The sequence below is a fragment of the Marmota monax genome, unplaced genomic scaffold (genome assembly GCF_021218885.2).
Source record: "Marmota monax isolate L192 unplaced genomic scaffold, Marmota_monax_Labrador192_F-V1.1 WCK01_AAM20220418_F8-fsc00149, whole genome shotgun sequence".
Classification (NCBI taxonomy): Eukaryota; Metazoa; Chordata; class Mammalia; order Rodentia; family Sciuridae; genus Marmota; species Marmota monax.
The window spans coordinates 3,610,473-3,637,590 of NW_026693170.1; the positions used below are offsets into that span (position 1 = coordinate 3,610,473).

At 57.9% G+C, this 27,118-nt stretch overlaps 1 protein-coding gene across 7 annotated transcripts; it reads left to right on the top strand.

Annotated features, from left to right (window-relative positions):
• Cic (capicua transcriptional repressor) lies at positions 1–26,701 on the top strand. Of its 7 annotated transcripts, none has more exons than XM_046455616.2 (21): positions 1–133; positions 3,290–6,070; positions 17,839–17,988; positions 18,075–18,309; positions 18,395–18,524; positions 18,616–18,798; positions 18,881–19,046; positions 19,917–20,119; positions 20,207–20,432; positions 20,857–20,960; positions 21,185–22,418; positions 22,510–22,697; positions 23,026–23,147; positions 23,240–23,406; positions 23,506–23,799; positions 23,900–24,222; positions 24,503–24,759; positions 24,858–25,012; positions 25,091–25,222; positions 25,491–25,622; positions 25,708–26,701. In XM_046455616.2, the coding sequence occupies exons 2-21, from the start codon at positions 3,301–3,303 to the stop codon at positions 26,073–26,075; spliced, it is 7,539 nt and encodes a 2,512-aa protein (XP_046311572.1). In that variant the 5' UTR covers positions 1–133; positions 3,290–3,300; the 3' UTR covers positions 26,076–26,701. The 7 variants fall into 7 exon arrangements, with proteins under 7 accessions (XP_046311572.1, XP_046311571.1, XP_046311573.1 ...); XM_046455615.2 differs by lacking the exon at positions 1–133 and adding an exon at positions 790–919; XM_046455617.2 differs by lacking the exon at positions 1–133 and adding an exon at positions 790–919 and having other exon boundaries at positions 24,861–25,012.
• The last annotated feature ends 417 nt before the right edge of the window (positions 26,702–27,118 follow it).

The following is a 27,118-nucleotide window of genomic DNA, read 5'->3' on the forward strand; positions in this document are numbered from 1 at the left end:
TGCACCGCCCAGGCCCCTGCTGATTGGCTGCGGGGCTCGTGGCTGGCGGTTGGCTGCTCCTCGCACCTCCCCCTCGTGCCGCTACCGCCGCCACTGAGAGGAGCTACTGGCGACGCCAGAGCCGAGAATCCAGGTGAGTTGGGGCCCTGGGTCTAAGATGTTCTTGGTGTCCAGAGAGACGCACAAGGAACAGCCCTTTCCGACTTTTTCTCCTCGCCCGGGTTCTTTGGTGCTCTGGGCACTCTGTCACATGGGAGTTGTAGTCTGCCTTGTACTGTCGACTACCTGCTGGAGACGTGAGAAGACTACTATTCCCAGCAGGAATTGCGACTAGCCGGTCAACAAACGCTCGGGCCACGCCTTCTAAGCCTGCTCATTGGAGAGTCTGTTCCTTAGCCCCTCCTTCGTTCATTAATTGGCTACTGTCCCTCACAGAGGTTGGGTTCCGGCCTAGAGTGCATGGTGATTGGGTACTGTATTAGTCATTGGGCACTAAACTGACCTGCAATTGGTCAAGGCTAGTGTCCATCACTTGTTGTAGGGCCGGGCTCTAGGCAGATCAGGCGGTCGTAGGCTCAGGTTGGTGTCGGTCCCGGAGGGAGGCCGGTCTTGGATTTTGGCCCTTCCTCCTAGCGCTGCCGCAAGGGTACGATTGGTCGTTGCGAGCGTCGCTCGTCGCTGGGAGGCGGAGCCGACTAGGCTGCGAATATCTATTGGACTAGGCTGGCGCCAGTCAGCGGGGTTGTGACCGCTGATTGGCTGGTCACTCCAGCTGTTGCAGGTCCATTCACCATTTTGTGTGTTGGAGTAAAAAAAAAAGGGAGAATCGAGAGGGAGAGCTGGAGGGGGGGCGGGGAGGGACCGGACCGGACCAAGCCTGGGCCACGGCCCCCCGCCCCGAAACCTCGCCGAGTTCAAGGTGAGGGGCGGGGCCGGGGCTGACATGGGCAGCGGTGGTGTGGGGGACTGGGGGTCGAGGGGGGACAGGTGGCAGGACACGGAAAAGGGGGTACAGGGGGAAAGAGGTGGGAGGAATGGTGGGAAGGGGACACGGAGTGGAAGAAGTGGTGGAGAGAGGAGTGATAGAAGAGGGTTGATGGGGGGGAGGGGTGGTAGGCAGAGAACCGGTAACAGGAATGGAGGGGTGACAGGACTGGATCAGGGTGACAGGGGGAGGGAGGGGTCAGAGTTGGAGGGGGTGACTAGGAGAGGTGATGGAGAGAGAAGGTGTCAGGTCCAGAGATGGCTGACAGGAGGGTGACTGGGAGGAATAGGTGATAGAGATAAATGGAGGTGCCAGGGAGAGGGTAACAGAGGAGGGGCCTTAGGGCCTGTGAGGAGAGAGGTAGAGGTGGTGACAGGATAGAAAGAGAGTGGCAGAGAAGCTGGTGCCAGGAAGGTTGATGGGAACAGAGGGAATGAGACTCCACAGAGCCAGGGCCTAGGCTGGCCTGGGCTTCAGGAGTTGCTGCTCAGATCCTGAGGGAGGGGAGGACCCTGAGTGGGAGTTTTCCAGAGAGGGGTGGATGGGAAGAAAGCAGGCCCTCAGGGAAAAAAGGGGCTTAGCTTCTGGGGTGAAGAGGGTGGGCCGGGCAGCAGGGTCTAGGGGTGCCTGGCTGTGGTTGTAGGCCCAGGGTGGGGTATCTAAAGGTTTGTGTTTAGACAGGACTGGGGCCAGATCTTAGTCCCCAGAAATGTTGCCTAGCCCATCAAAGGGGAGAAGGTGGTGATGGCTGTTGAACTGCTGGGCATTTGGGTGCCATTCCCTGGCCTTCTATGCTTTGCCTATGAGAACCACAGGATTGGCCCATAGAAGGGACAGGCCTGGGACTACAGGGTCCGTAGGAGGAACAGGGCCCAAGTGGGAGAGCATGAGGCCAGGGATCCCTGGGGAGCCTGAAGACTGTCAGGGGTGCCTCTGACTGTGTTTATCTTCTGCTCCTGGGCCCTCCCAACCATCCTGGAAGCCCTCTTTTGAGAGTGACTTGAGAGTAAAGTTTTTTCCCTTTCTCAGGGCAGCTTGAAAGGGGGCGGGCAGTAATGACTGTTCAGGAAGTGGGTGAGGTTGGTTTATTGGGCTTGTCCTGCTTTTTTTGACCTTATCCTATTTATCCCCACCTGGATTTGGAGGGCATATTTGGCGACCCCCGGGTGGGGGAGCAGCCTACTGGGCCATACTGTCAGAGCCAGCCCAGTCAGGGTTGAGATGCATGCAGGCCAGAAGGAGGGGGCTGGGCTTGTGGGTATCACAGTTGTGCTGTGGGGGAGGGGCAGGTTCCTGTCCAGTGGGTCAGAGAAACCCTGGGGTACAGCTCTGTGTCCCACTGTGTGATGACTGATGACATGAGTGTGTGCCTGTGTTTGTTTGTGTACATGTGCTTATGCATGGCATTGTGGCAGCACTGGCTGTGAGCTCTTGCCCCAGATATGCCCCTGGCTGCTCCCTGCCAGGATCTGGGGAGATGGCTGTATCTGGCAAGCTTGAGGTGCAGATCAGAGTGGGCAGCCATCCTTTGAGACTCTCTTTACCCACTCCTTTCCACAGTGCCTGGCCATGCCCAGCTGCCCAGAGGGATGAAGGGAAGGTAGAGGGAGAGAGGCTCACATCACAGCCCAGTCATCTCCTTTTCTCTGGCCTGGTGCTTATATATGTGTGTGCATTTGAGTGTGTGTACTCTCTGGATGGTGACAGTGAGACTAAGCATGCCCTCTGGATCATGTGACAGGCAGCACACTGAAATGGTTAGGAGTGCAGATTCTGGAGGCAGATTGCTTGGGTTCAGACCCTAGCTTTGCCATTTCCTAGCTGGATGATCTTGGTCAAGTTGCCTAATCTCTCTGTGCCGTTTGTTTCCTCAAATATAAAATGGGGCTGATAGTAGCACCCACCTCTTAGGGTTGTTGGAGGATGAAATGAGTTAGCAAAGGCAAGCTTAGCACAGGGCTCAGACAAAGCGGTGCTCCATAGGTGTGAACTGTCAGTGCTCCTCACATCCCCTTGGGGCTGTTGGAGCATGTGCATGCACATTCTGTGTCCTCTGCAGAGAGAGCAGGTACATGTGAGTATTCCCCAAGGAGCCAGAGTGTATATGCTCAGGGAATGCAAGTGCCAGTCTGTATCTGGGTGACAGCTAGGGCCCACATGAGTTGAGAACAGCCAGGGAGAAGGCTCTGGGGATCATGGACTTGAGGCAATGGACTCAGCAAGTAAGAAATATTGGGGGACACTGGGTCTGGGGGGTTTCCTAAGTTTCTCCCAGTGATCCCCGTCTGCTCTCCCATGTTGTAGGTGGACAAAAGATGAAGCCAATGAAGAAAGCATGCACTGGCCTTTCAGGTCCTGGCAATGGCAACAAGTCCCCACCAGCCACCAGGGCCAAGGCTCTGAGGCGGCGAGGGGTTGGGGAGGGTGACAAGCCAGAGGAGGAGGATGAAGAGGCACAGCCACAACAGCAACTGGGGCTAGAAGAGGCTGAAGAAGGCGAGGAGGAAGAGACTGAGCGGGGCCTTGGGGCTGAGGGGCCACCCCCAGAGCTACACCCCAGTGACCCAACCCCAGGTCCAGCTGAGGACCCAAAGGGGGATGGGGAGGCAGGCCGATGGGAACCCTCACTCAGCCGTAAGACAGCCACATTCAAGTCTCGTGCGCCCAAGAAGAAGTATGTAGAGGAGCATGGGGCTGGCAACAGTGGGGTGGCTGGGGTCCCTGAAGAACAAGAACGGACCCCTGAGGAGGCCAGCACCTTGGGTGTGCCTCCACGGCTACCCACCTCCACCCGTTCTTCCTCCACTGACACAGCCAGTGAGCACTCAGCCGACCTGGAGGATGAGTCTGTTGAGGCTTGTGGTCCAGGTCCCTGGCCCCCTGGAGGCACCAGTGGCGGCTATGACCTGCGGCAACTGCGGTCCCAGCGGGTGCTGGCTAGGCGTGGTGATGGCCTCTTCCTGCCTGCTGTGGTGCGCCAGGTGCGCCGAAGCCAGGATCTAGGTGTGCAGTTCCCTGGTGACAGGGCCCTGACTTTCTATGAGGGGGTGCCAGGTGGTGGTGTGGATGTGGTTTTGGATGCCACACCACCACCGGGTGCACTGGTGGTGGGTACAGCTGTCTGTACCTGTGTGGAGCCTGGCGTGGCTGCCTACCGTGAGGGCGTGGTGGTGGAGGTGGCTACTAAGCCAGCTGCCTACAAGGTCCGCCTCAGCCCTGGCTCAGGCGCCCTACCACAGCCCCAGCAGCCGCTGCATCGTGAACCTGAGGAGGCTGTGTGGGTGGCTCGCTCTAGCCTACGCCTGTTGCGGCCACCATGGGAACCTGAAGCCCTGCTGAGGAAACCCCCCATAGGCCCTGAGGAAGAGCAGGCCGAGGCTGGGTCTGCCCTTCCACCCTGCCCTGCTGCCATGGACCCCAAACAGCCCGAGGATGCTGAGGTCTCCAAGATCAGCTTCGGTGGCAACCTTGGGGCTCACTGTGAGGAGGGTGAGGAGAAGCACCCACCAGCCCTGGGCACCCCAGCCCTGCTCCCACTGCCCCCACCCCAACTCCTGTCACCTCCCCCCAAATCCCCAGCCTTTGCTGGCCCTGGCCGCCCTGGTGAGCAGCCCTCGCCCTGCCAGGAGGGGAGCCAGGGTGGCAGCCGGAGTAGCAGTGTGGCTTCACTGGAGAAGGGGGCTGCACCAGCAGCCCGAGCCCGCACACCACTGACGGCTGCCCAGCAGAAGTACAAGAAGGGCGATGTCGTCTGCACACCCAATGGAATACGGAAAAAGTTCAATGGCAAACAATGGCGGCGGCTGTGTTCACGAGATGGCTGCATGAAGGAGTCACAGAGGCGGGGCTATTGCTCACGTCACCTGTCCATGCGGACCAAGGAGATGGAGGGCCTGGCTGACGGTGGGCCCGGTGGGGCTGGGCGACCAGCTGGCGTGGCGGCCCGTGAGGGCAGCACCGAGTTTGACTGGGGTGATGAGACATCAAGGGACAGTGAGGCCAGTAGCGTGGCAGCCCGGGGAGACTCACGCCCACGCCTGGTGGCCCCCACTGACCTGTCACGCTTTGAGTTCGATGAGTGTGAGGCCGCTGTGATGCTGGTGTCCTTGGGCAGTTCCCGCTCCGGTACACCCTCCTTCTCACCCGTTTCTACGCAGTCACCCTTCTCGCCTGCCCCGTCACCCTCACCCTCACCACTCTTCGGCTTCCGCCCTGCCAACTTCAGCCCCATCAATGCCTCTCCAGTCATCCAGCGCACCGCTGTTCGCAGTCGTCATCTGAGTGCCAGCACCCCTAAGGCAGGCGTTCTGACACCACCAGACCTGGGTCCCCATCCACCACCGCCTGCCCCTCGAGAGCGCCATTCCTCTGGCATTCTACCCACTTTCCAGACCAACCTAACCTTTACCGTGCCCATCAGCCCCGGGAGACGAAAGACCGAGCTGCTGCCCCACCCAGGGTCATTGGGGGCCCCTGGCACAGGGGGTGGAGGAGCTGCCCCAGACTTCCCCAAGGGCGACAGCTTAGACTCTAGTGTGGACTCCGTGTCCCACACACCTACACCCTCCACACCGGCTGGCTTCCGGGCCGTATCACCTGCTGTGCCCTTCTCTCGCTCCCGCCAGCCTTCGCCATTGCTGCTGTTGCCCCCACCTGCCGGCCTAACCTCGGATCCAGGGCCCTCAGTTCGCAGGGTGCCTGCTGTGCAGCGGGACTCACCTGTCATTGTCCGTAACCCTGATGTGCCGCTGCCCTCCAAATTCCCTGGGGATGTGGGCACTGCTGGTGAGGCACGGGCTGGGGGACCTGGGCGGGGCTGCCGTGAGACCCCAGTGCCCCCTGGGGTGGCCAGTGGGAAGCCTGGCCTGCCCCCACCTCTGCCGGCCCCTGTGCCCATCACCGTGCCTCCAGCTGCGCCAACTGCTGTGGCCCAGCCGATGCCCACCTTTGGCCTGGCTTCTTCGCCCTTCCAGCCTGTGGCCTTCCATCCCTCACCTGCTGCCCTGTTGCCTGTCCTGGTGCCCAGCAGCTATACCAGCCACCCTGCCCCCAAGAAGGAAGTCATCATGGGCCGGCCTGGAACAGGTAAGAGGGCAGGTGGGTGGGCTGGGCAAGGGCTAACTTTGAATAGGCCTCTTCAAGGTTTTGTGGAGAGGCTGGCTTCCCTCTCTGCTCAGATGTTGCTGTATATGCCTCAGGCAGGGGACTGGACTTTCAAGGTTTGATGTGTGTTTCCAGATGCTGCCTATTATGGACCATGCTCTCAGGGGGTCCATCAATCAGCAGTTCTCTATTGAATGTACACTCCATGTCAGGCCCCTGTTGGGGCTGATAATCATGGTGACAGTTCCCATGTCTTGGACTGGGCAGGGGCATCTCTGTGATAAGCACTGCATGTGGGTTATCTCAACAAGTTTTCACACCCATTCCATAATATAGCATTCACATACATGTCCTATTCTAAACACTTGTAAAATGTTAGCTCCTTTTGTTTGTATAACAACTCCAACAGGAGGCTGACATGATTATTCTGGTTTTTTTGTTTTGTTTTGTTTTTTTGAGACATGGTCTCGCTAAGTTGCTCAGGTCCTCATTAAGTTGCTGAGGCTGGCTTTGAACTTGCAGTCCTCTGCCTCAACTCCTGAGCTGCTGGGATTACAGGCATGTGCCAATCAGCCCAGCCTGTTTATTCTTGTTCAGAAGAAACTGAGGCCAAGTTAGTGGCTTGCCCAGGGTCTCATGACTAATGAATCCTGGAGCTACCCTTCAAACCTAGGCAGACCAGCTTATGACCACTGGATTATAATACTGTTTTGCAGATGGAAAAACCAAGGCTTTAACAGGTCCTTTCCAGGCAGTGGCAGGACCAAAGACTGGAGCCCATTAAACATTACAGATGTGGTCAGTACCATGGAGGGAGCCAGGGTGTGCTGCACACCCCTCCAGGTGTGAATCCAGTCTGGCAACACTTGGGTCAGAGTGGGTAAACCAAGAGTTATCTTAATTGATGAGTCCAAACCAGCAACTCTAGGGTTGGAAGAGCCTCCTGAAGGGGGCCTGTGGGAAGGCTCCAAGGTGGAAGGAGGACAGCCTAGGAAGAGAGGGGAGGAAGTCTGTGGCTGCAGGGCTGAGGCTGGGGCTGGAAGAGTGGCGCTTCTGAGATGGTGCTGGAGAGCCAGGGGTCCAGACCAGCTTGGGCCTTTAGGAGCAACTCAGAGCAAGGATGACAGAACTGTCACCAGCCCTAGCAACCATTTTATTTATCTATTGTTGGCACAAGGCCTCCTCTTTGTCTATCTGTCCCCAGCCCTGTGCTGGATGATGCTGTAGACACATCCCTGCCCTCACATGGCTCACAATCCCTGGAGTCAACAGACCTATAATGGACAGTGACAGTCTAGCATGGTCAGGGATAGGCTGGGGGAAGTCCAGGAGGCCTTGGAAGCCCAGAGAAGAAGCTGATCCAGTCTGAAAATTCAGGAAAGGCTTCTTGGAGCAGGGACCCGAGGCCTGTGAACTAAAACCTGAAGGCTCTACAGGTGTGAGCAGGGCGAGGTAGGCAGGCAGAAGGAAGAGTCTGGGCAAAGATTGAAAGGTGGAAGGACATAATTACAGGACATTACAGGACGTTGAAGTCAAGGGCTATGGATGGTGGGTGAGTGTTGGGATGTGCAGCTGTATTAGAGAGCAAGGGTCCAGTTGCAGAGGGCCATTAGAAGACTTATGAACTTTATCCTGAGAGTACTAGGGAGCTGTAGAATGTTTTGAGCAGATTCAACCACAGCTGCACCAAATCCCTGAGACCAGAGGCAGGGTGACCATGGATAAAGGAAGGTGTGGATGTGGGTAGGAGTTGCTGTAGCTTCAGCTGGGACAGTGCCAATTCAGGATGGAACCAGGCCCTGCCTTCACACAGCTCCAGCCCAGGCCTGTCTCCAGAGCCAGGGCACAGGGCATGGGCTATGCCTACTCCCCAACTCACATTTTGAGGTAGTTAGCATTGTGTTTCACCCCTCCCTTGACCCTTGCATTTGTTGGTATAGTTGATATGAGCAAAATTCCTCAGAAGTAGGCATGACAAGATTTCTGCCTTTGGGCAGAAGAAGAAACTAAAGTAGAGGGTCTCCAACCACCCCTTCACTACCCACCGCCCACACGCCCACAATCCCTTCACTGGCCCTAGAGCATTGTCTCAGATGACCCTCACTGCTGCAGAGTGGGGAGGGTTGGCACTGCTGCCGGTGATGCTGAGGCCTTCCAAGCAGGTGCTTTTACCATCATTTTCCAAAGTAGAAGTGAGGTCAAAAAGGAAGTCATCCCGTTTGAGGTCTCCAGCCAGGGAGGGGCAGGCCCAGACCTTGAACCAGGTCTGCCAATCACCATATTGCACTAAGAGCTAGTAATGACTTACTGAGCACTGGGGATGCCTGTGCCTCATAAGCTGTTCCAGATCCCTGCTGAGCTTTTCATGATTGAGTCCTTGAAACGCCCCCTGGAGGTCAGTTCCATTGGCCAGAGAAGGAAACTGCAGTCCAGAGAGGTCACCAAGCTAAGAAGCAAGCCAGGATTTGAACTCAAGCTATCTGACCCAAGATCTCAGGCTTTTAAGCACTATCAATAAAAACAATAATAAACCTTTTTTTAATTGAGCATATAGCATAAGCTCAACCCCAGGCTTGGGGACATTTCATCAAATCCACCTGATGCTGTGAAGCAAGGATTACCAGCCCTATGGTCCAGGGATAGAACTGAAGTTCAGAAAAACGAGGCCTTTTGTTGGAGGCTACCTGGTTGTCAGAACTTGTCCAGTTCCTGTCCTGGCAGTTCTGAACAGCGCCTCCCTAACAACACTCATGCTGAGGTATCCAGGCTGTACACCCCCGCCCCCCCAGTCAGCTGGCCCTTTCATTCTTCTCCCAGAGACTTCTCTAAAACCTTGGGAGGTGGGTACCTTGGGACCTCCTCCCTCTCAGGCCCAAATAGAGCAGACTGCCTCCATTGGCACAGTGAGACCGCAGTCCTGGCCCCCTTTACCCATCTGTGCGAGGGTTAGCAGGTGTGAGGGGGTGGCCCAGGGCAGCCTGCCTGCTCCTGCCCCCCGCCAGGCATTTGCTTCCTCTGGGGGATGTGCTGGGGCAGGCTGCCGGCATTCTCTGCATTCTGTGCATGGCATGGCTAGCCAGCTGCCTTTGCCACCTCCCTCTGACTATTCCCGCCTGCTCTCAAGGAGAAGAACCCCACCCAAGCCTTTAGTCCCAGCCTAGGAGGCCAGATGTCTCAGTTCCATTCCTGGCGCAGTCTCCCTCCCAGCTCCAGCTTCCTGCATGGCTTCCCTTTATTGACAAGCATTGCCTCTTCTCTGGACTTCTGTCTCCCTTCAAACCACTGTATGTCTGTCTTGCCCCTGGGTTCCTACATGTCCCTGTTCTCTTATTTCTCTATTTCTGTATCTCTCTTGAACCTCAGGCTGCCTGAGTGAGTCTGGCTTTTTACCTTTGTGGGTTTGTCCCTCTCTAGACTTCAGTCCTTGTTAGAGCTTCCAGCCCAAGCTGTTTTGGTTCTCAGTCTTAGGGTCCTCTTCTCCCTGGGCCTGCATGGCCTGACCCCTTGGCTCTCTCCTAGTCTTTACACATTGTTGCTGCCCCCATCCCAAACTCACACCCCATCCTATACACACATCGCATACACACACACACACACATTTTTTTGGTACTAGGGATTGAACCCAAGGATGCTTAGCTAATGCACTACATCCCTAGCCCTTTTTGAGACAAGATCTTGCTAAGTTGCTTTGAACTTGGCAATCCTCCTGCCTCAGCCTTCCAAGTCACTGGGATTATGGGTATGCACCATTGTGCCTGGCTCTCTGATCTTATTTTAAGTCAGTGAGCAACTGCTAAGCACCAGGTCCCCTATTCCTTCTTGGGAAGTACTGGGAGGTTGTCTGGGCATGGGGGCCCCCCTCTTACTCCTTCACAAATCAACTGCCCACTATTGTCCTCATAATCTCCAGAGAAGTGTTAGGCTCCATCTTGCAGTCATCCGGGCACCTGTTCCCCAGACAGGCAGGAAGGCGGGGGCTGTATGGGCCAAGCTAGGAGATCCGGCTGTGGAGGGTGGCAGGAAAGCAGCTCCTGTGGCCACCCACCTGCTAGAGGGCATGACCCAGATCAACCCCACCTCTGCCTCCCAGGGGATGCTTGTGGTGCCAACTTAGAGTCAGGGCAGTACCCATCAACTATAGCTGGGCAGGTAGGGTAAATGAGGCCTGGAGAGGGACTGAGGGTGTTGAGCCTGGGTCTCCTGACTCCCAAATCCAGGCTCTTCCTAGTACTAATTTCCATTTTTTCTCAAACAGTTCTTTCTCAAATCAGTTCTTTCCTGCTACCTCTGCCAGGTCTAGGACTGAGTAGTCTTGGGACAAGTGCCTGGGGAAGGCAGATGTGATGATGGAGGCACAGAAAAGGATGAGCCAAAGGAAGTATTGACTATAGGGAATCCTGAGGATAGAGGCAACTCATTTGCTCATAGGGGCTTGAGAAGGAGGTTCAGGTAGACTTTTCATCGGAGGTGCCATTTGAACTGAAGTATGAAGAATGAGCAGGTTTCAGAGTAGTGAAAGGAAGGACAGAGCAATCCAGGCCAAGGTAGGTTTATAAGCAAAGGCCAGGCGCGGTCAAAGTGCATGAACTCTTTGAGTGGCTAGCTAAGGCTGGAACCGACACAAGAACCCAGGCTTGGTGGAAGGGTGCCATGGACATGGAGGACAGGTCCAGCCAGGTCAGGCTTGAATGCCAGACTGAGAAGCTGGGGCTGTATTCTGGAGCCCCTAAATAGCCAAGACAGGGTTTAGAGCTGGGGAGGGAAGACGTGGTATCTAGGTGTCAAAGATCCCTGGAGACTGCTCTGGAAAAGGAAGGAGACCCTAGTTTGGGAAGAGCTTGGGGGAGAGGACTGGAGGGGGAAGGACAATTCGTGAGGTTGCAGGGGTTTATGAGTCAATGGTGACTTAAAGCTTGCTCCCCCAGTTTAGCAGACCCCAGCACTAGGCCCTTGAAGGGGTCAGGCTGCCTCCTGGTGGCTGCAGGCCGCGGGGCAGCAGGTGCGCGCATGCGCAGCGGGGGAGGTGGGGGGGTATGTCCTGGAGCCCCCAGCGCCCGGGCATTAATGACTCCATTAGTGGCCGGGAGGGAGGCGCATTAGCGGCGGCGACGGCGTCTGGCTCTCATTACCAACGGCGGCAGCGGTTGCACCACAGGCGGCTGGACCCTCGCCCACCGAGTCGCCTCCTCCGCCCGCACTCCGTCCCTTGTTCCTGCCCCCCACCAGGTTGCGAGCAGGCAACCCCCGTCCCCTCATTTAGGCAGAAAAGCCAGGCAAACGGGTTCAAATGTAGGTCGTGCCACCATCTGACTGCGAGATTACCCCCCTTTGAGCCTGCTGATCGCGAAGTAGATAGAAACCGTGCACCTGGAGCTTCGTAGATGCAGACAGGCTCGGTGTGAGGACCGCGCCCTACCCCGGTCTGCACCTAGGGGTGCAGGTTCCCGCGCGCCTCAGGGGGTAGGCCCCAAGCGTGAGGCATTGGTCCTTCCCATTGGCTGACGTTGCACCCGCCGACCGCCGATTGGCCGAAGCCCACTCCCTCCGCCCCGGCGCAGTTAACCCCTACGCGACTGCGTCTTCGCGCTGGGTGCCCCCACCCCCGGGCCCTGCAGACGGCTCGGGTGCCAGCTGGCCCGCGCCCCGCAGCGGCCCGCGTGGGTGTCAGGCCGGTGGGGCGGCCGCCCGCCTTCCCAGCACAAAGCGGCTTTGTGGGGCCTGCCGGGGTCTGGCTGGGGGCCAGGCAGCGAGTGGAAAATCTCGTGAGCGCTGGGAGGGGAGGGGAACACAGGGCGGCGCCCCCTCCTCCGCCCGGGCGTTGGCGCCTCCCTTAGCTCGCGCCGACCAGCCTTCACAGTCCTGGCGCCTGTACACCCCTCTCTGCCCCGCACCTTTCCACCCACAAGGCCCTATCCCGCTTTTCATCCACATCCTGCCCTTCTTAGACCCTGGGGATTTTCCCTTGCTCCTTTCTCTTGCCTTTTTTCGCTCCTGGTTCTCCTGCCTACCCCAGCCCCACTCACACTGACTCACTGTGGCGCTATTTTTAGGCCCCTATCCCTGCCGAGCCTCACCAGCCCAATCCTGGGCTCGTTCCCCAGGCAACCCTGGCCGTCGCCGACGCCACCCGGGGTGGGTGGGTGTGTATGTGGAGAGCGGGTGAGGGGAGCTGGGGACACCCAGGCGGGGACTGGGCCTAGAGAGCAGGGTGGGGAGCCGCGGGTGGGGGCGGAGTGCCTTGCGGGGTCAATAAATGGGGCCCCGTAAGTTCAGAGCTTGTCTGCTAGTCGCTCTGCCTGTTAGCATCCCTGGCTGGTCGCCCCAGGCGTCTGGGCAGGCTCATGCCTGCACTAACCTTGGTGGCTGTTGGTGTCTCTGTCTGGCCTCCCTGTCCCCAGGCCAGGGTGGGGTGGTACTGTGGGAGCTGTTTAGTTTAGGGGTCAAACCTATGTGGAATTAGGAGTAGTTCACATCACAGTTCTGCCCAGTACCTGCTTTGAGTCACAGATGGCTGTGTACCTCCTCTCAGACTGGGCTGGGGCCCTGGTTTGGGGAACCTCAGTCTTTTCCAGCTAGGGAGGACCCAAGTAGGGTTGAGGATGGCTGGAGAGAGGGAGTTGTCTGGGGATAGGTCCTGCTCCCTCTCCTCCACTCCTAATCCACCCCCACCCAGGGTTCCTCCACCCTGAACAATAGAAGCTAAGTATAGGGCTGGCCCTGCGCCCAGGGCAGGGGGGCCCTTCCCGCCCGGATTCCTGCCCCTCCCTGCCAGGCTGGGCCCCCACTTGGTTGTACCCTGTCCCAAAAGGGGCCTCTTCTCATACTTTTTCCACGGGCACTGTGTATTCTAACAGATGTGCAGTCCTCCCAGATGTGTGGGGCCCTCTTTCCCTGCTGTGCCATGCCTGGCTCTTCTCTTCCAACAGAAGTGGAGGAGCATGGTTCCTCTGAGCTCTGTCCCTGAGCTTCACTGTAGTGGAGAAGGGGTTAACTTACCAATAGGTGACTCACTCACCGGTGGGAAGAGGAGGGGGCAGTGGTGGGGAGATAGCAGGCCACATTGATTTCAGCCTCAATTTCTGCCTCACATTGCAGTCCCTGGGGCAGTGAGGTAATGGAGGGTCTGAGTCTGGGGCTGCATGGGGAGGAGGGGGCAGTCACCTAATAGTCCCTCTGGTAGCTCCTCCAGGCTCAAAGCCAAGTGTCTGGCCTTGCCATCTTTGGAGGTCAGAAGGCTGCAGACCTTTCTTTTGCCTCTTGATCAGGTTACCCAGTTTTTGCCCCATTTCTATGTCTTCAGCTCCTTATGTAGGTGGGGCAGGCTGGGAAAGGGGTTTACCTGCTCTTGTGGAAGTTCTGCCTGTGTAGGAGCCTAGTCTTGGTCCATCTGAGCCTGTGCAACCTTTACCTGCCCAGGTGTGAATTCAGGCCCCTACCTCTCCTGGGTGTGGTCTCAGGATCCCTCTTGGGTGATACAGGGCCTCTGCATCTTTGTCTGGTGGTGGTTTCCAGACCCTTCCCTGTATCTCTGTGTACCTGCTCACATTTCTGTAGTTCACTAGTCTCTCTGTATCATTGATTGATCATATTCCTGGGCCTCTCTTTGGAATTCTCTGCTTGTGTCCATCTTGAGGATTATTTTGAGTAAAGGCCAGAACACTTGAGTTTGAGCACTGGACTAGTATCATCCATTCTGCATGATCATATACACTTTATTCAGCCTGACTCTCATTTTCTCACTAGAAAAACAGGCATAATAAAGCCAATTTCCCCAGGAGGCTGTGAGGATTCAGTGAACAGGAAAATACAAGCTCCCAGCACAACAACCCCAGTGTTAACTTCCTTTCTTCCTCTTGGCCCTTTCCTCCCTTTCCTGGAGGTAGGATGTTGCAGGAGGGATAGCCAATTGTCCCCTGCTTTACACTGCTAGGTAGTGTCACAAGTGGTAGATGAGTCAAGCCTGGTAGCTGAGTGATGATGGTGCAAGGCCACAGGGCTCTGTACAACTGATGGGTCCTGGTACTTAAGTATGAATATAGTGTCTGTGAGGGTAAGTTTATAGAGTGTGGTGTGTTGGTGTCGGGGTGTGAGTGCTAGGGAGGCTTTATGAGAATGTGTGTGGTTGTGTGGGAGGAATGTGGGGTGTGTGTAGTGGACAAGCAGTGACTGTGCTGAGGTCTGACTGTTTGACGTGTTGTTTTGCAGGCTGGGGAGTGAGGCCATGGCCTCATATTAGGCAAATGCTGTTACACTGAGTGTGGAACCTGATATGTTAGTTTGTGATTCATGTGGGCTAGTGGAAGTGTGATGAAGATGTGTTGGTGAAGTATTGTGACAGGGCATGTACAAAATGGGTGATTTAAGGAGTATGGGAGTATGAGAATTGAGTGTGCACGACTGATGGGGAATGAAGGACCTTGAGTGTATGTTAGTACATCAGTATGAGCAGGTGTACGGGGTATGACTTCGCGTGTGACAGTGTGGGTGTAAGACGGAGGGCATATGGTGCCCGTGCTGTGTGTGATAATGGGGTGTGGCATGGAAGTCTGTCTATGAGGAGTGTGTGCGCGTATAAGTTAGGAGGCATCAGGGATGGCTCGCCCACCCTACGCGATTTGTCTGCCCAGCGTGGCCGGACGCGCCCAGGAGAGCCGCGCGTGAGCGTTTCTATTGCGAGCTGGACACAGAGCACCGTAGTCAACCCAGGGCCTCCGCAGCAGCGCAGCACCCCGAACCGCCCCCTGGCTCACTGCCTTTGCTGCAGTGCGCCCTCCTGCCACCCTCCTACCGCGGGCCCGCCCCCGGACGGCTCCGGGCCAACCGGAGCCCGCCCCGCCCTGCCTCTATTTGCATATGACTGACGTTCCCCCGGGGCGGCCAATGGGGGCGGGCGCGGCGGGGCCTGACCCGCGCGCGGCAGCGGCAGCCAATGGGATTATTCGCGGGGGGCCGGGCTTGCGCGGAAGGCCGCGGGGGAAGCGGGGAAGGGGCGGGGGGAGGCGCGGCGGGGGGAGGGGAGCGCGTAGTAGTGGCGGGGCGGGGAGGCGGCGGTGGTTCGGCGCGGGGCTTGCTCGGAGCGCACGGACACACACACGCTGGTCCTTCTGCCTGCCTGGGGCCGGAGGTCGACCAGGCGCTGAGCCGCGGGCCCGGGGCCTGGAAAGGCGGGGCGGGCGGCGCTAGCAGCCGGGGCGTGCGGGGCCAGAGCCGTTACCCGCCGGAGCTTCGAGGGAGGGAGGGAGCGAGAGAGCGAGGAAGCCAGCAAGCCAGCCAGCGGGGAAGGGAGGGGGCCGCCCCCGCGCACGCGCGCCGCGCCCCGCCCCGCCTGCCCCGCCCGCCGGACTCCGCGAGGGAGGAGGGAGAGGGAGGGGGCGGCGCCGATGGCCCCCGTGCCGCGCGCCCCGTGACGGCCCCCGCGCGCGCCGGGGGGCGGGGCGGGGCCGGCGCGCTCTGACCTCCCCCGCCCCCCGGGCGGCGGGAGGCAGGCGGCGCTGTGCGCAGGCGCGCCCGGCGGAGACCCCCGCGTGGGGCGGCCGAAGGGGGGCGGTGGGGGGGGCATGCGGCGACGGCCTCCCGTTCCCCCCGGGCCCAAGCGGCGACGGCCGAGGAGCCGGCTGCGGGCGGAGCGGCAACGGTCGCTGAGGAGGTGCGAGCCCCTGCCGGGGCTCCCCCGTGCCGGACCATGTACTCGGCCCACAGGCCCCTGATGCCCGCGTCCGGCGCGGCCTCCCGTGGCCTCGGCATGTTCGGTCAGTAGCACCGGGTCCCTGGACTGCAGGGGTCAAGGTGTCGGGGTGTTAAGTCTGGAATAACGGTGATGGGGCTGTAGTACGAGAACCGTAGAGGCAGAGTAAAGGGGTACCGGGAAAGTTACGGAGCCCGACGGGGCCGAGCGGTTAGTAACGGCAGGTGGGAACGTGATGGAGCGATAGGAGTGAGAGGGGAGTACCTGGGGACAGCTGTTTTTAAGTGATGGGGTGAACAGGTCCGTGGTGAGATGGGAGGCGAGGGTACAGAGTGTCTTTGGAGCCTGAATTAGAATCGGAGCTGCCTGAGACCTGCTGGTGGAAGGTGTGGAATCGGAAGGGGGAGGGTTCTTTGAGTAGTGGGCTCAGGATAAGCGTAGCTCGGGAAGTGAGACACTGTTGCTCAAAACAAGACTGGAGTGTTTGTGTGCACCTTGACAAAAAAGAGATACAGACTGGGACACCTGGAGGGTAGTGTACTAGAGAGGTTGTAGGACCAAAGGACTGCCCGCCATTGTCTGTTGAGCCCCTCTTTTCCCACTTCCTAGGAAAGGAGGAGGCCCTGATGAGATTTTGTGAAGAAAGGAACAGGTCTAGGTCCCTGGGGGCTGCTGTGGGGTTGGAGGGCCCAGCAGGCTTTTGGGGCCCCCAAGGGTAAGGGACAGGGTTGTCATTTAGTCTTGAGTATTCTCCAGTGCTGTCTTCCAGATCCCCATTTCTCTGTTTCTTTGAGAGCTACTTTTTCTTTGTTAGTCCCTCAAAAATCAGGTCTTGAGGCCAATTCCTTACACATAGCTCCCCCAGTCTAGGTTTCTGAAGGCATGGGGGGGTCACCTCAGGTCAGGTTGATCTGGATCAAGGGGCTGCCTGGAATGATGGAGACCAGGGCTAGGGCGTTTCCCTCCTTTCCTCTTAGTCTTCCCCTAGCGGGGGCCTCTCTCCTCCAGTGCTCTGCTAGTTCCACTTCTCCCCGGACCTGGGCAGTGAGAGGGGAAAACCCCCTCCTGGCTAGGCTACCCAGAGGTCTAGCCGGGGCGGGTCCAGCTCAGGCCCGCCCTCCTGTGCCAGCTCAGGGAGCTGAAGGTTGGACCCCTGGGGTGGCCTCTTGGTGAGGGTAGTGTCTTCCTGTCTTAGCCTCAAGGAAACACCTGGCACTTTTTGCCTTTTCTGAGCAGAGACTTATAACAGTTCTCTCTTTTGCCCTATTGTCTGTGCCTTTTCTTCTGAGTTTACCACACCCTCGCCTCTTTCTGGGCAAGGAGGCTGGATACTGGGCTGAAGATAAGCTTGGGGGTTTAGGGGAGGGAGGGAGGTTGGGAGGTTTCTTTATGGGCTCTGGAAGTCTCTGGGGAAGGGGGGAGAGCTGCTGGAGCCACCTGAGCCCCGCCCAGGAAGGGCAGGTTGGCCCTCTGGGGTCTTGGGGGAGGAAGTCCAAGAAGATCTTATATACCAGGGGCTGGTCTGTGTGAGACCCCCACAACCCTGGGGGAACAGAGAATTGAAAGGGGAGGGAAGACAGGGCCATCTGCCTCTGGAGAGGGAAAGGGAATTGTGAACCCAATGTGAGGGGCTGTCAGATGGCAACATGGGGTGCTGGGAATGTGTTGTGACAGGCATGGGGGTCCCCAATCCCATAGAAGTCTTGGGGCATCAGGAGTGTGGAATGGCAGCTGAGTGACCTCATTTGTGGCAGGAGCCAGTCGTTCCTCTGGTCTGTTCCCTGGTGGCAGGGCTGGTGGTGGTGTGTGTGTGGGGGGAGTGGGTTGTGAGTACTATTCCCTTTTCTGTTTTCTTTTTTTCTTTTTTATAAATCTAGAGATCTTTCAGGGAGGAGTTTTTCCTGAGTGACATCTCACTGACAAGCCCAAGAGGCTCTAGGGTTTAGGGAAAGGGGTGTAAAGAAGGGACAGAGCCACCTTACCTTGTCCAGGGTTGGGCAGAGCTTCAGTTGGGGGTCAGGGCCAAGTTCTCCTGCTACCCAGCTCACCTGTCTCTTTCCCACAGTGTGGACAAATGTGGAACCTCGCTCTGTGGCTGTGTTCCCCTGGCACTCCTTAGTTCCCTTTCTGGCACCCAGCCAGCCAGACCCCTCGGTGCAGCCGAGTGAAGCCCAGCAACCTGCCAGCCACCCGGTGGCCTCCAATCAGAGCAAAGGTGAGGGGTAGGGTTCTGTGGGAAGGCCTGTGGATGGGGAGAAGTAGGTGGTTCAGTGGCCCTCTGATGTACCTCTGTGTTTTCAGAACCTGCTGAGTCGGCAGCTGTTGCTCATGAGCAATCATCAGGAGGGTCAGGGAATGCTGACCCTGGGCAACCTCCTGGAGCCACATGCCCTGAGAGCCCAGGGCCTGGACCCCCACATACTTTGGGGGTGGTGGAACCTGGTAAAGGTCCCCCTCCTACCACTGAGGAAGAGGCTTCTGGCCCCCCAGGAGAGCCCCGGCTGGATAGTGAGACAGAGAGTGACCATGATGATGCGTGAGTGCATCACAACTTGGGACAAGTTGGTGGGGGGAGAGGGTAGCCAAAGCCATGGTCCTCATTGTCCCTGATGCTCCCCCAGCTTCCTTTCCATCATGTCTCCGGAGATCCAGTTGCCTCTGCCACCTGGAAAACGTCGGACACAGTCCCTCAGTGCCCTGCCCAAGGAACGAGACTCATCTTCTGAGAAGGATGGACGCAGCCCCAATAAGGTGCCTCTTTTCTATCTGTTTTACTCATAATGTGGTCATCCAAGCATGTTTCCCTGGTCCTAACCACCTTGCTCTGGACTGTTTACTATAGCGGGAGAAGGACCATATACGGCGACCTATGAATGCCTTTATGATCTTCAGTAAGCGGCACCGGGCCCTGGTCCACCAGCGCCACCCCAACCAGGACAACCGGACCGTCAGCAAGATTCTGGGAGAGTGGTGGTACGCCCTGGGGCCCAAAGAGAAGCAGAAGTACCATGACCTGGCCTTCCAGGTAATGCTTCCTCCTCTTGACTGTTCCTGATTTGCTCTGGTGGGGCGGGTAAATGAAGGGTCGCCCTGCCCTCTCCTGCCAGGTGAAGGAGGCCCACTTCAAGGCCCACCCAGATTGGAAGTGGTGCAACAAGGACCGAAAGAAGTCCAGCTCAGAGGCCAAGCCCACGAGCCTGGGGCTGGCAGGAGGGCACAAGGAGACGCGGGAGCGGAGCATGTCGGAGACGGGCACTGCCGCCGCCCCTGGGGGTTAGTCAGCCCCTTGGCTCTCCCACCCCGCCACCTCTCTCCCTGAGAGCTGCCAGCTACCTGCTTGCTTGCTCACTCCCTGCCCCAGCAGCATCTTTCTGCTTTGTTGCTTTTATTTGAGGAGCATTACCCATAAAGGAACTTGCAGTTGATGTATGTGAAGGAGCCAGGGAGATACAGATGAGATATCCAAATAAATCTCATTATGAACTGCTGTTTATTGATCATTTTCTACATGCCAGACATCATGGGGCATGTGTTGTCTTGTACTCAAAACCACAGCCCTTTCCAGATGAGGAAACAGGCTCAAAAAGACAAAGTCATTTGTTTAAAGTCACCAACTGGTAAGCGGCACAGCCAAAATTTTAAACTTCAGCTTGGTTGGTTCTCAAGACCATAGTTGGAACTGCTGCAGCTCATAATGCCCCTGATGTGCTGCTTCTACTTGACAAAGAGTATCTGGAGTGCCCGGCAGTGTTCTGGGGTGCTTTTTTGGTGTGATCTTTTGGATTTGATCTTCTGACTCTTTGAGGGAGTGATATTACTGCCTCTCTGAGGTGAGAAAACTGATGCTCAGACAGGCCAATTGTTAGCAGCCATCATTACAAGGATAAGTCTCCAGGCTTGCTTGCTCTTAGAAGGTCTGCCTCCCTGGGAATGGACTTGCTTCTTATAGCCCCAGAGGGCAAGAACCAGCAGGAGGGAGATGCTGGGCTGGTGGGTGATTTATTTTTCCTACCAGGTGGCCCAGGAATTCCAGCCTGCTTCTCCCTAGTATCTAGAATTATCTGTGGGTGGATTAGCTAGTATAGATGCTGGTGAGAGGCTTCTTGCCTCTGTGACAGCCAGATTTCCTCTTCTGCTTTACAGTGTCCTCTGAGCTCCTGTCCGTTGCAGCCCAGACACTCCTGAGCTCCGACACCAAGGCTCCAGGGAGTGGCTCCTGTGGAACAGAACGGCTGCACACAGTTGGGGGACCTGGCTCGGCCCGACCTCGAGCCTTCTCCCACAGTGGTGTACACAGCCTGGATGGTGGGGAAGTTGACAGCCAGGCACTGCAAGAGTTGACTCAGGTGTGGGGTGCAGCCACCAGGGGTGGACAGGGAGGGCTTCCAAAAGCAATAGACCTGGCTGAACCCTTCTTGCCACTTGTCTTGCAGATGGTGTCTGGCCCCACGTCATACTCTGGCCCAAAGCCTTCCACCCAGTATGGCCCTCCAGGTCCCTTCACAGCCCCTGGTGAAGGAGGTGCCTTAGCAGCCAGTGGGCGGCCTCCACTGTTGCCTACCCGAGCCTCTCGTTCCCAGCGTGCTGCTAGTGAAGACATGACAAGTGATGAGGAACGCATGGTCATCTGTGAGGAGGAAGGGGACGATGATGTCATTGGTGAGCAGCGCAGGGCTGATAATCCTGCTGGTGACCAGAAAGCTGAGGGTTGGAGGGTGAGCAGAATTCAGGCTGATTGGCTCCTTATTTCTTTTTTACATTTGTTTATGACCACATGCCATCCGTGCGGGTCAGGCAGAGTGAACCCAACCCTACCCTCAAGGAAGCTATCATGCCAGGCAGGAGACCTGAGACAGGCATTGTTGAGCATAGCACTAGATGCTGTTATGCGTTACTCCTCCCCCAACATGCTTTTAGGCTCCTCCAGTTGGGCAGGTATTCATTGTCCTGGGTTTAGGACTAGTGTCTTGGACAATACCACCAGCTTGGGGCAGTTGAGACTAGAGCCCAGGTTCCAGACTATAAACTCCTAGGCAGACCTGCACCTAGCCCCTTGCCCACACTATTCTCTCTGTTTCCTTAGCTGATGATGGCTTTGGCACAACTGACATTGATCTAAAGTGCAAGGAGCGGGTGACTGACAGCGAGAGTGGAGACAGCTCTGGGGAGGACCCAGAGGGCAACAAGGTGAGGCTTGGTGCTGTTCAGTCACACAGGGGATGAGGGAGGTTAGGATCTGGAAAGGGCAAGCTCCTACCCCCTTGGAGTTGGGTCACAGCCAAGATGAATTGAGGCCTTCAGCTGGCAGGGGTGTATTAGGCTGGCCTGGCCAACAGGCTTGCTGGGTATCTAGGGTTGTCCAGGTGTCTGCATTTCTTTGACTTGAATGTCTCTCTTTTTCTTCAACCCAGGGCTTTGGCCGCAAGGTGTTTTCACCAGTGATCCGTTCCTCCTTTACCCATTGCCGTCCAGCATTGGACCCTGAGCCACCAGGGCCCCCAGATCCACCTGCAGCCTTCAACAAAGGCTATGGTCCCACCCCATCCTCCTCCTCCTCATCACCTGCCGTCTCCTCAGCCTTGGTAGCCACTTCCTTCTCTCTGGGCTCTGGAACCTTCAAGGCCCAGGAGTCTGGTCAGGGCAGTGCAGCAGGACCACTTCGGCCTCCACCTCCTGGGTCTGGCGGCCCAGCTACACCTTCCAAGACCACCCGGTTCCTCCCAACGGATCCTGCCACTTTCCGGCGCAAGAGACCTGAAAGCGTTGGGGGCCTGGAGCCACCAGGTCCCTCAGTCATTGCAGCACCTCCCAGTGGAGGAGGAAACATTCTGCAGACATTGGTCCTGCCCCCAAACAAGGAGGAGCGGGAGGGCAGTGGGGCCCGAGTACCCTCAGCCCCAACCCCATCGCTGGCCTATGGGGCCCCAGCAGCCCCCCTGTCCCGCCCTGCTGCCACCATGGTCACCAATGTGGTGCGACCTGTTAGCAGCACTCCTGTGCCCATTGCCTCTAAGCCCTTCCCCACTTCTGGCCGGGCTGAGGCATCTCCAAATGACACGGCAAGTGGCAGAACTGAAGTAGGCACTGGGTCTCGAGTGCCTGGGGGCTCCCCACTGGGTGTTAGCTTAGTGTATTCGGACAAGAAGTCAGCAGCGGCCGCCCCACCAGCCCCACACTTGGTGGCTGGGCCCCTCTTGGGCACTGTGGGGAAGGCACCTGCCACTGTTACCAACCTACTTGTGGGTACCCCAGGCTATGGGGCCCCTGCACCCCCTGCTGTTCAGTTCATTGCCCAGGGAACCCCTAGTAGTGGGACCACTGTGGGCTCAGGAGCAGGTGCTGGGAGTGGACCCAATGGGCCAGTACCCCTGGGTATCCTGCAACCAGGTGCCCTGGGCAAGTCTGGGGGAATCACCCAGGTACAGTACATCCTGCCCACGCTGCCCCAGCAGCTTCAAGTGGCACCTGCCCCAGCACCAGCCCCTGGGACCAAGGCAGCGGCTCCCAGCGGCCCTGCACCCACCACCAGCATCCGTTTCACCCTTCCGCCGGGCACCTCCACCAACGGCAAGGTCCTGGCCGCCACTGCACCCACTCCTGGCATTCCCATCCTGCAGTCTGTACCCTCCGCCCCACCCCCTAAAGGTGAGGCCTGGCCTGGGCAGCAGCAGGATTGGGGCTGTAGGCCTGTTTGGCTTTCTTGTAACCTTTCTCTTTCTTGCCTCTTAACTTCCAGCCCAGTCAGTTTCTCCTGTGCAGGCCCCGCCCCCAGGTGGCTCAGCCCAGCTGCTGCCTGGGAAGGTACTAGTGCCCCTGGCGGCCCCTAGCATGTCAGTGCGGGGTGGCGGGGCTGGCCAGCCGCTGCCCTTGGTGAGTCCACCTTTCTCAGTACCTGTGCAGAATGGTGCCCAGCCACCTAGCAAGGTAAGGGCATGTTCGCTATGGCTCCACGTTTCCCTCCTCTTTCTGCTGCATGTCAGTCCCTATAGACCATTGTTTCTGCTTTCTCCTGATTCTTTCTTCCTGGGGTTCCACCTTGCCATCTTTACTTCCTGTCTGTGTCCAGCTGTTTTTCTCAGTATCTTCACCTATTCTTTTTGTGTGTCCTCCACCTCTTTGTCAGCTTTCCTATCCTGTCTTAATCCCAAATTCTGAGGTTCCCACTTTTGCTTAGCTCCCACCTAGGTGTCATTTCTCTCCTTCCCCCTTTTGGTCCTAGCTCACCTCAGCCTGTGGGTGCTTCTACCCACAGATTATCCAGCTGACTCCCGTGCCTGTGAGCACACCCAGCGGCCTGGTGCCGCCCTTGAGCCCAGCCACACTCCCCGGACCCACCTCACAGCCTCAGAAAGTCTTGTTGCCCTCCTCTACCAGGTGAGTACAGTTGAGCCCTTCCCCAGAGACCAGGGGAGGGGTGGGATAGGGATGGCTCACCTCACTCTTCCTTTTTCCTCTCCCTATGGCAGAATCACCTATGTGCAGTCGGCAGGTGGGCACACGCTGCCCTTGGGCACCAGCCCTACATCCAGCCAGGCTGGAGCAGTCACCTCATATGGGCCTACAAGTTCTGTAGCTCTAGGTTTCACCTCACTGGGGCCCAGCGGCCCTGCCTTCGTGCAGCCCCTGCTCTCAGGTGAGGGGTGGCCTGGCAGGCAGTGCTGGGGACCCAGGGTGGGGCTGAGACAGCCTGGGCCCTGACTTGGTCCCCCACCTTTCGCTTGCTCTCTCTCAGCAGGCCAAGCCCCATTGCTGGCTCCCGGCCAAGTGGGCGTGTCACCTGTGCCCAGCCCTCAGCTGCCTCCTGCCTGTGCAGCCCCTGGAGGTCCTGTCATAACAGCATTTTATCCTGGCAGCCCTGTACCCACCTCCTCAGCACCCCTGGCCCAGGCATCCCAGGCACCCCCCAGCCTGGTCTACACTGTGGCCACTAGCACCACCCCACCTGCTGCCACCATTCTGCCCAAGGGCCCACCGGCTCCTGCCACTGCCACCCCAGCCCCCAGTAGCCCTTTTCCTAGTGCCACAGGTGGGTGTCAGACCAACTCAGGGCATGGTATATTGGGAAACCCAGGGGATGGGCCCCCAGTTAGGCCTGGCATAGCAAACACATTTGTACCCACCAACAGGCTCCATGACCTACAGCTTAGTGGCCCCCAAGGCCCAGCGGCCCAGCCCAAAGGCCCCCCAGAAAGTGAAGGCAGCCATCGCCAGCATTCCCGTGGGCTCCTTTGAGGCAGGTGCCTCTGGGCGGCCTGGCCCTGCACCCCGGCAGCCCCTGGAGCCTGGCCCAGCCAGAGAACCACCTGCTCCAGAGTCTGAGCTTGAGGGGCAGCCTACACAACCAGCCCCTCCACCACTCCCAGAGACCTGGCCTTCCACGGCCCGGAGCAGCCCCCCCCCACCCCTGCCTGCTGAAGAGCGGACTGGCACCAAGGGCCCTGAGACCATGGTGAGCATCCAGCAGCCCACAGGCGGGTTTCCCCTGGTGCTTTTCACTGCACTCTGCTCATTTTTGTTTTTTGTCCTGCTCCTCATCTCTTCATGCCTGTTTGTGCTTTGTATTTTTTTATTGTATGCCTTCTCACCTGGGGCCTATGTCCTGGCCTTCCTGAGGCCATGGGACTGGGTTTTCTCCCAGGTGTTGGGGTGTCTCAGCATTTATCTGTTTCTGGCCATTGCCCCCATGCATCTGATCCCAGTGTTGTTCTCCCTGTCTGTCTGCATCCCAGGCCAGCAAATTCCCCAGCTCGTCTTCAGACTGGCGCGTCCCTGGGCTGGGCCTGGAGAGTCGTGGGGAACCCCCCACTCCTCCCAGCCCGGCCCCAGCTCCAGCCTCAGCCTCTGGTGGCAGCAGCAGTGGCAGCAGTGAGGGCAGCAGTGGGAGGGCGGCCGGGGACACACCAGAGCGCAAGGAGACGGCTAGTACCGGCAAGAAGGTGAAGGTGCGGCCCCCGCCCCTGAAGAAGACCTTTGACTCTGTGGACAAGTGAGCAGGGGCTGGGGTCCTTGGAGGAGTGTGTGGGGTTGGTGGGAAAGAGGGCACCACAGGCCAAGGCAGGGGAAGTGATCCTGCCTGCCTTCCAGCAGGGTCCTGTCAGAGGTGGACTTTGAAGAGCGCTTTGCTGAGCTGCCTGAATTTCGGCCAGAGGAGGTGCTTCCCTCACCCACCTTGCAGTCTCTGGCCACCTCACCCCGAGCCATCCTGGGCTCTTACCGCAAAAAGAGAAAGAACTCGACTGGTAGGCAAGCGCTGGTTCCTAGGTAGGTAGCAGAACAGACCTGGACCAATTTTACTGAGCTTGCTTATGTTTGGACAGACCTGGACTCAGCACCTGAAGACCCCACCTCACCCAAGCGCAAGATGAGGAGACGATCCAGCTGCAGCTCAGAGCCCAACACCCCCAAGAGTGCCAAGTGCGAGGGGGATATCTTCACCTTTGACCGCACAGGTGCAGGCACTGTGGGGACCCTAGGATCTGTAAGAGTGGTGTTGGGGGGGCAGTAGAGGAACAGTGGAGTGGGTATTGCTGAGAGGAAGGACAACAAATCAAGAGTAAGTTCTGGAGACCAGGTCCCTAATCACCATGCGACTTTGGGTGGGTCCTACTCTGACTCCCCTGTGAAATAGAATTCAAGGAGCATTGGTGGACACTTGGATAGTGGTCGGGAGACTTGGCTGCTGCTGTGGCCCTAACCATGCTCCTTGTGCCCTCACAGGTACAGAAGCTGAGGATGTACTTGGGGAGCTGGAATATGAGAAGGTGCCATACTCATCACTGCGACGCACCCTGGACCAGCGCCGGGCCCTGGTTATGCAGCTCTTTCAGGACCATGGCTTCTTCCCATCAGGTATGTCTTGAAGTCTTGGGGGTTACTTGGACAGATCCTGTCTGTCTGTATACCTCATCCTGCCCTCTCTGCTTTCTGTCCCCAGCTCAGGCCACAGCAGCTTTCCAGGCCCGCTACGCGGACATCTTCCCATCCAAGGTTTGTCTGCAGTTGAAGATCCGTGAGGTGCGCCAGAAGATTATGCAGGCAGCCACTCCCACAGAGCAGCCTCCTGGAGCTGAAGCCTCCCTCCCTGGACCTTCCCCCACTGGCACCGCTGCTACCCCTGCTCCCACTCCCAGCCCTGCTGGGGGCCCTGACCCCACCTCACCTGGCTCGGACTCTGGCACAGCCCAGGCTGCCCCACCACTGCCTCCACCCCCAGAGCCAGGACCTGGACAGCCTGGTTGGGAGGGGGCCCCCCAGCCCTCTCCCCCACCCTCAGGCCCCTCCACAGCTGCTACAGGCAGGTGAAGGGTTCTCCAGTAGATCCCAGGGCCCACAGTACCCCCTCAGGACACAGAGTGTAGGTGGCAGGAATGGGGGTGCAGTAGGATGGTTACCTCCTTCCCAGTAAAGCCATTTCGTCCTTTCCAGTTTGGGGCGGAATGAGGCCTGCTCCCATTGTATGTACTTCCTCCTCCCCAGCTCCCTCCCTGTGCTGGGGGGCAGCTGAGGGAAGCCAGGGCAGTCTCCTGCCACTGAGCCCCTGTATATAACCTGGAGCGTGTGACCTTCAGAGCTTTTCACTTGTACTTTATGCAAAATGGCTCATGTGAGGGCTGCAAGCTGGAGGGTAATGTGGGCCTTGGGCCACAGGGAGGTGCCTGTGGAGTAGGGGGGAGTTCATGCACCCCTTTTTTCCCCAGAGGGGCTGGACTCAGGTTAGTTTTGGGGGTTGGGGGCTCCTGCACTTTGCCACAGGCACGGGGAGGGTTCTCTCCCCACCCCCTCTGCCCTCCCAACTTGGGTTGTACTTTCTAAGAAGGTGATTTTCCCCTACGATGCCCCCATCCCCAGAACAAAACATGTTGATCATGTGCAATATTTCTTACTGTGCCGAGAAGCCGCAATGACTGAGATTAAAGCTGTTTAACACATGTGTGTGGCTGCTTGCTTGGAAGGGGAAGGAGTGTTGTGCGTTCCAGGCTGGTTCCCAGATGGTTGTGGAGCAGTGCGCTTTCCTACAAAGTGAAGGAGCAACTCCTAGACCACCCCAACATCAGAGGGACACCATGGACAGAGGTCCCTACCTCTAGATAAGGCAGCCTCTGCAGTCAGGGCCATTGTTTCCTCAGGGAACCTCATTACCCTTCTCAGCCACCCAGTGAGGAAGCTTGGGGAAGGCCTGAGATGAAGGGCTGCAAGAAAAGCAGTTCACACTTACCAGTCCAGGAATCTTACTCAAGAAAAAGGCCCCAAGAGATCCTAGCTCACAAGTAGCACTTGAGGCCAATCTGTCCATCATACAGGGCTGTCCTCAGAGTGACCTCTGCTACCCCCATGTGGCCTGAGCT

Bases quoted from the DNA above. Each gene is read 5' to 3' on its own strand.
- Cic (XM_046455616.2), top strand. From the start codon at position 3,301: ATGAAGCCAATGAAGAAAGCATGCACTGGCCTTTCAGGTCCTGGCAAT. The intron at 17,989-18,074 runs GTGAGGGGTAGG...CTGTGTTTTCAG, and splicing joins GGCCTCCAATCAGAGCAAAG to AACCTGCTGAGTCGGCAGCT. The intron at 18,525-18,615 runs GTGCCTCTTTTC...TGTTTACTATAG, and splicing joins ATGGACGCAGCCCCAATAAG to CGGGAGAAGGACCATATACG.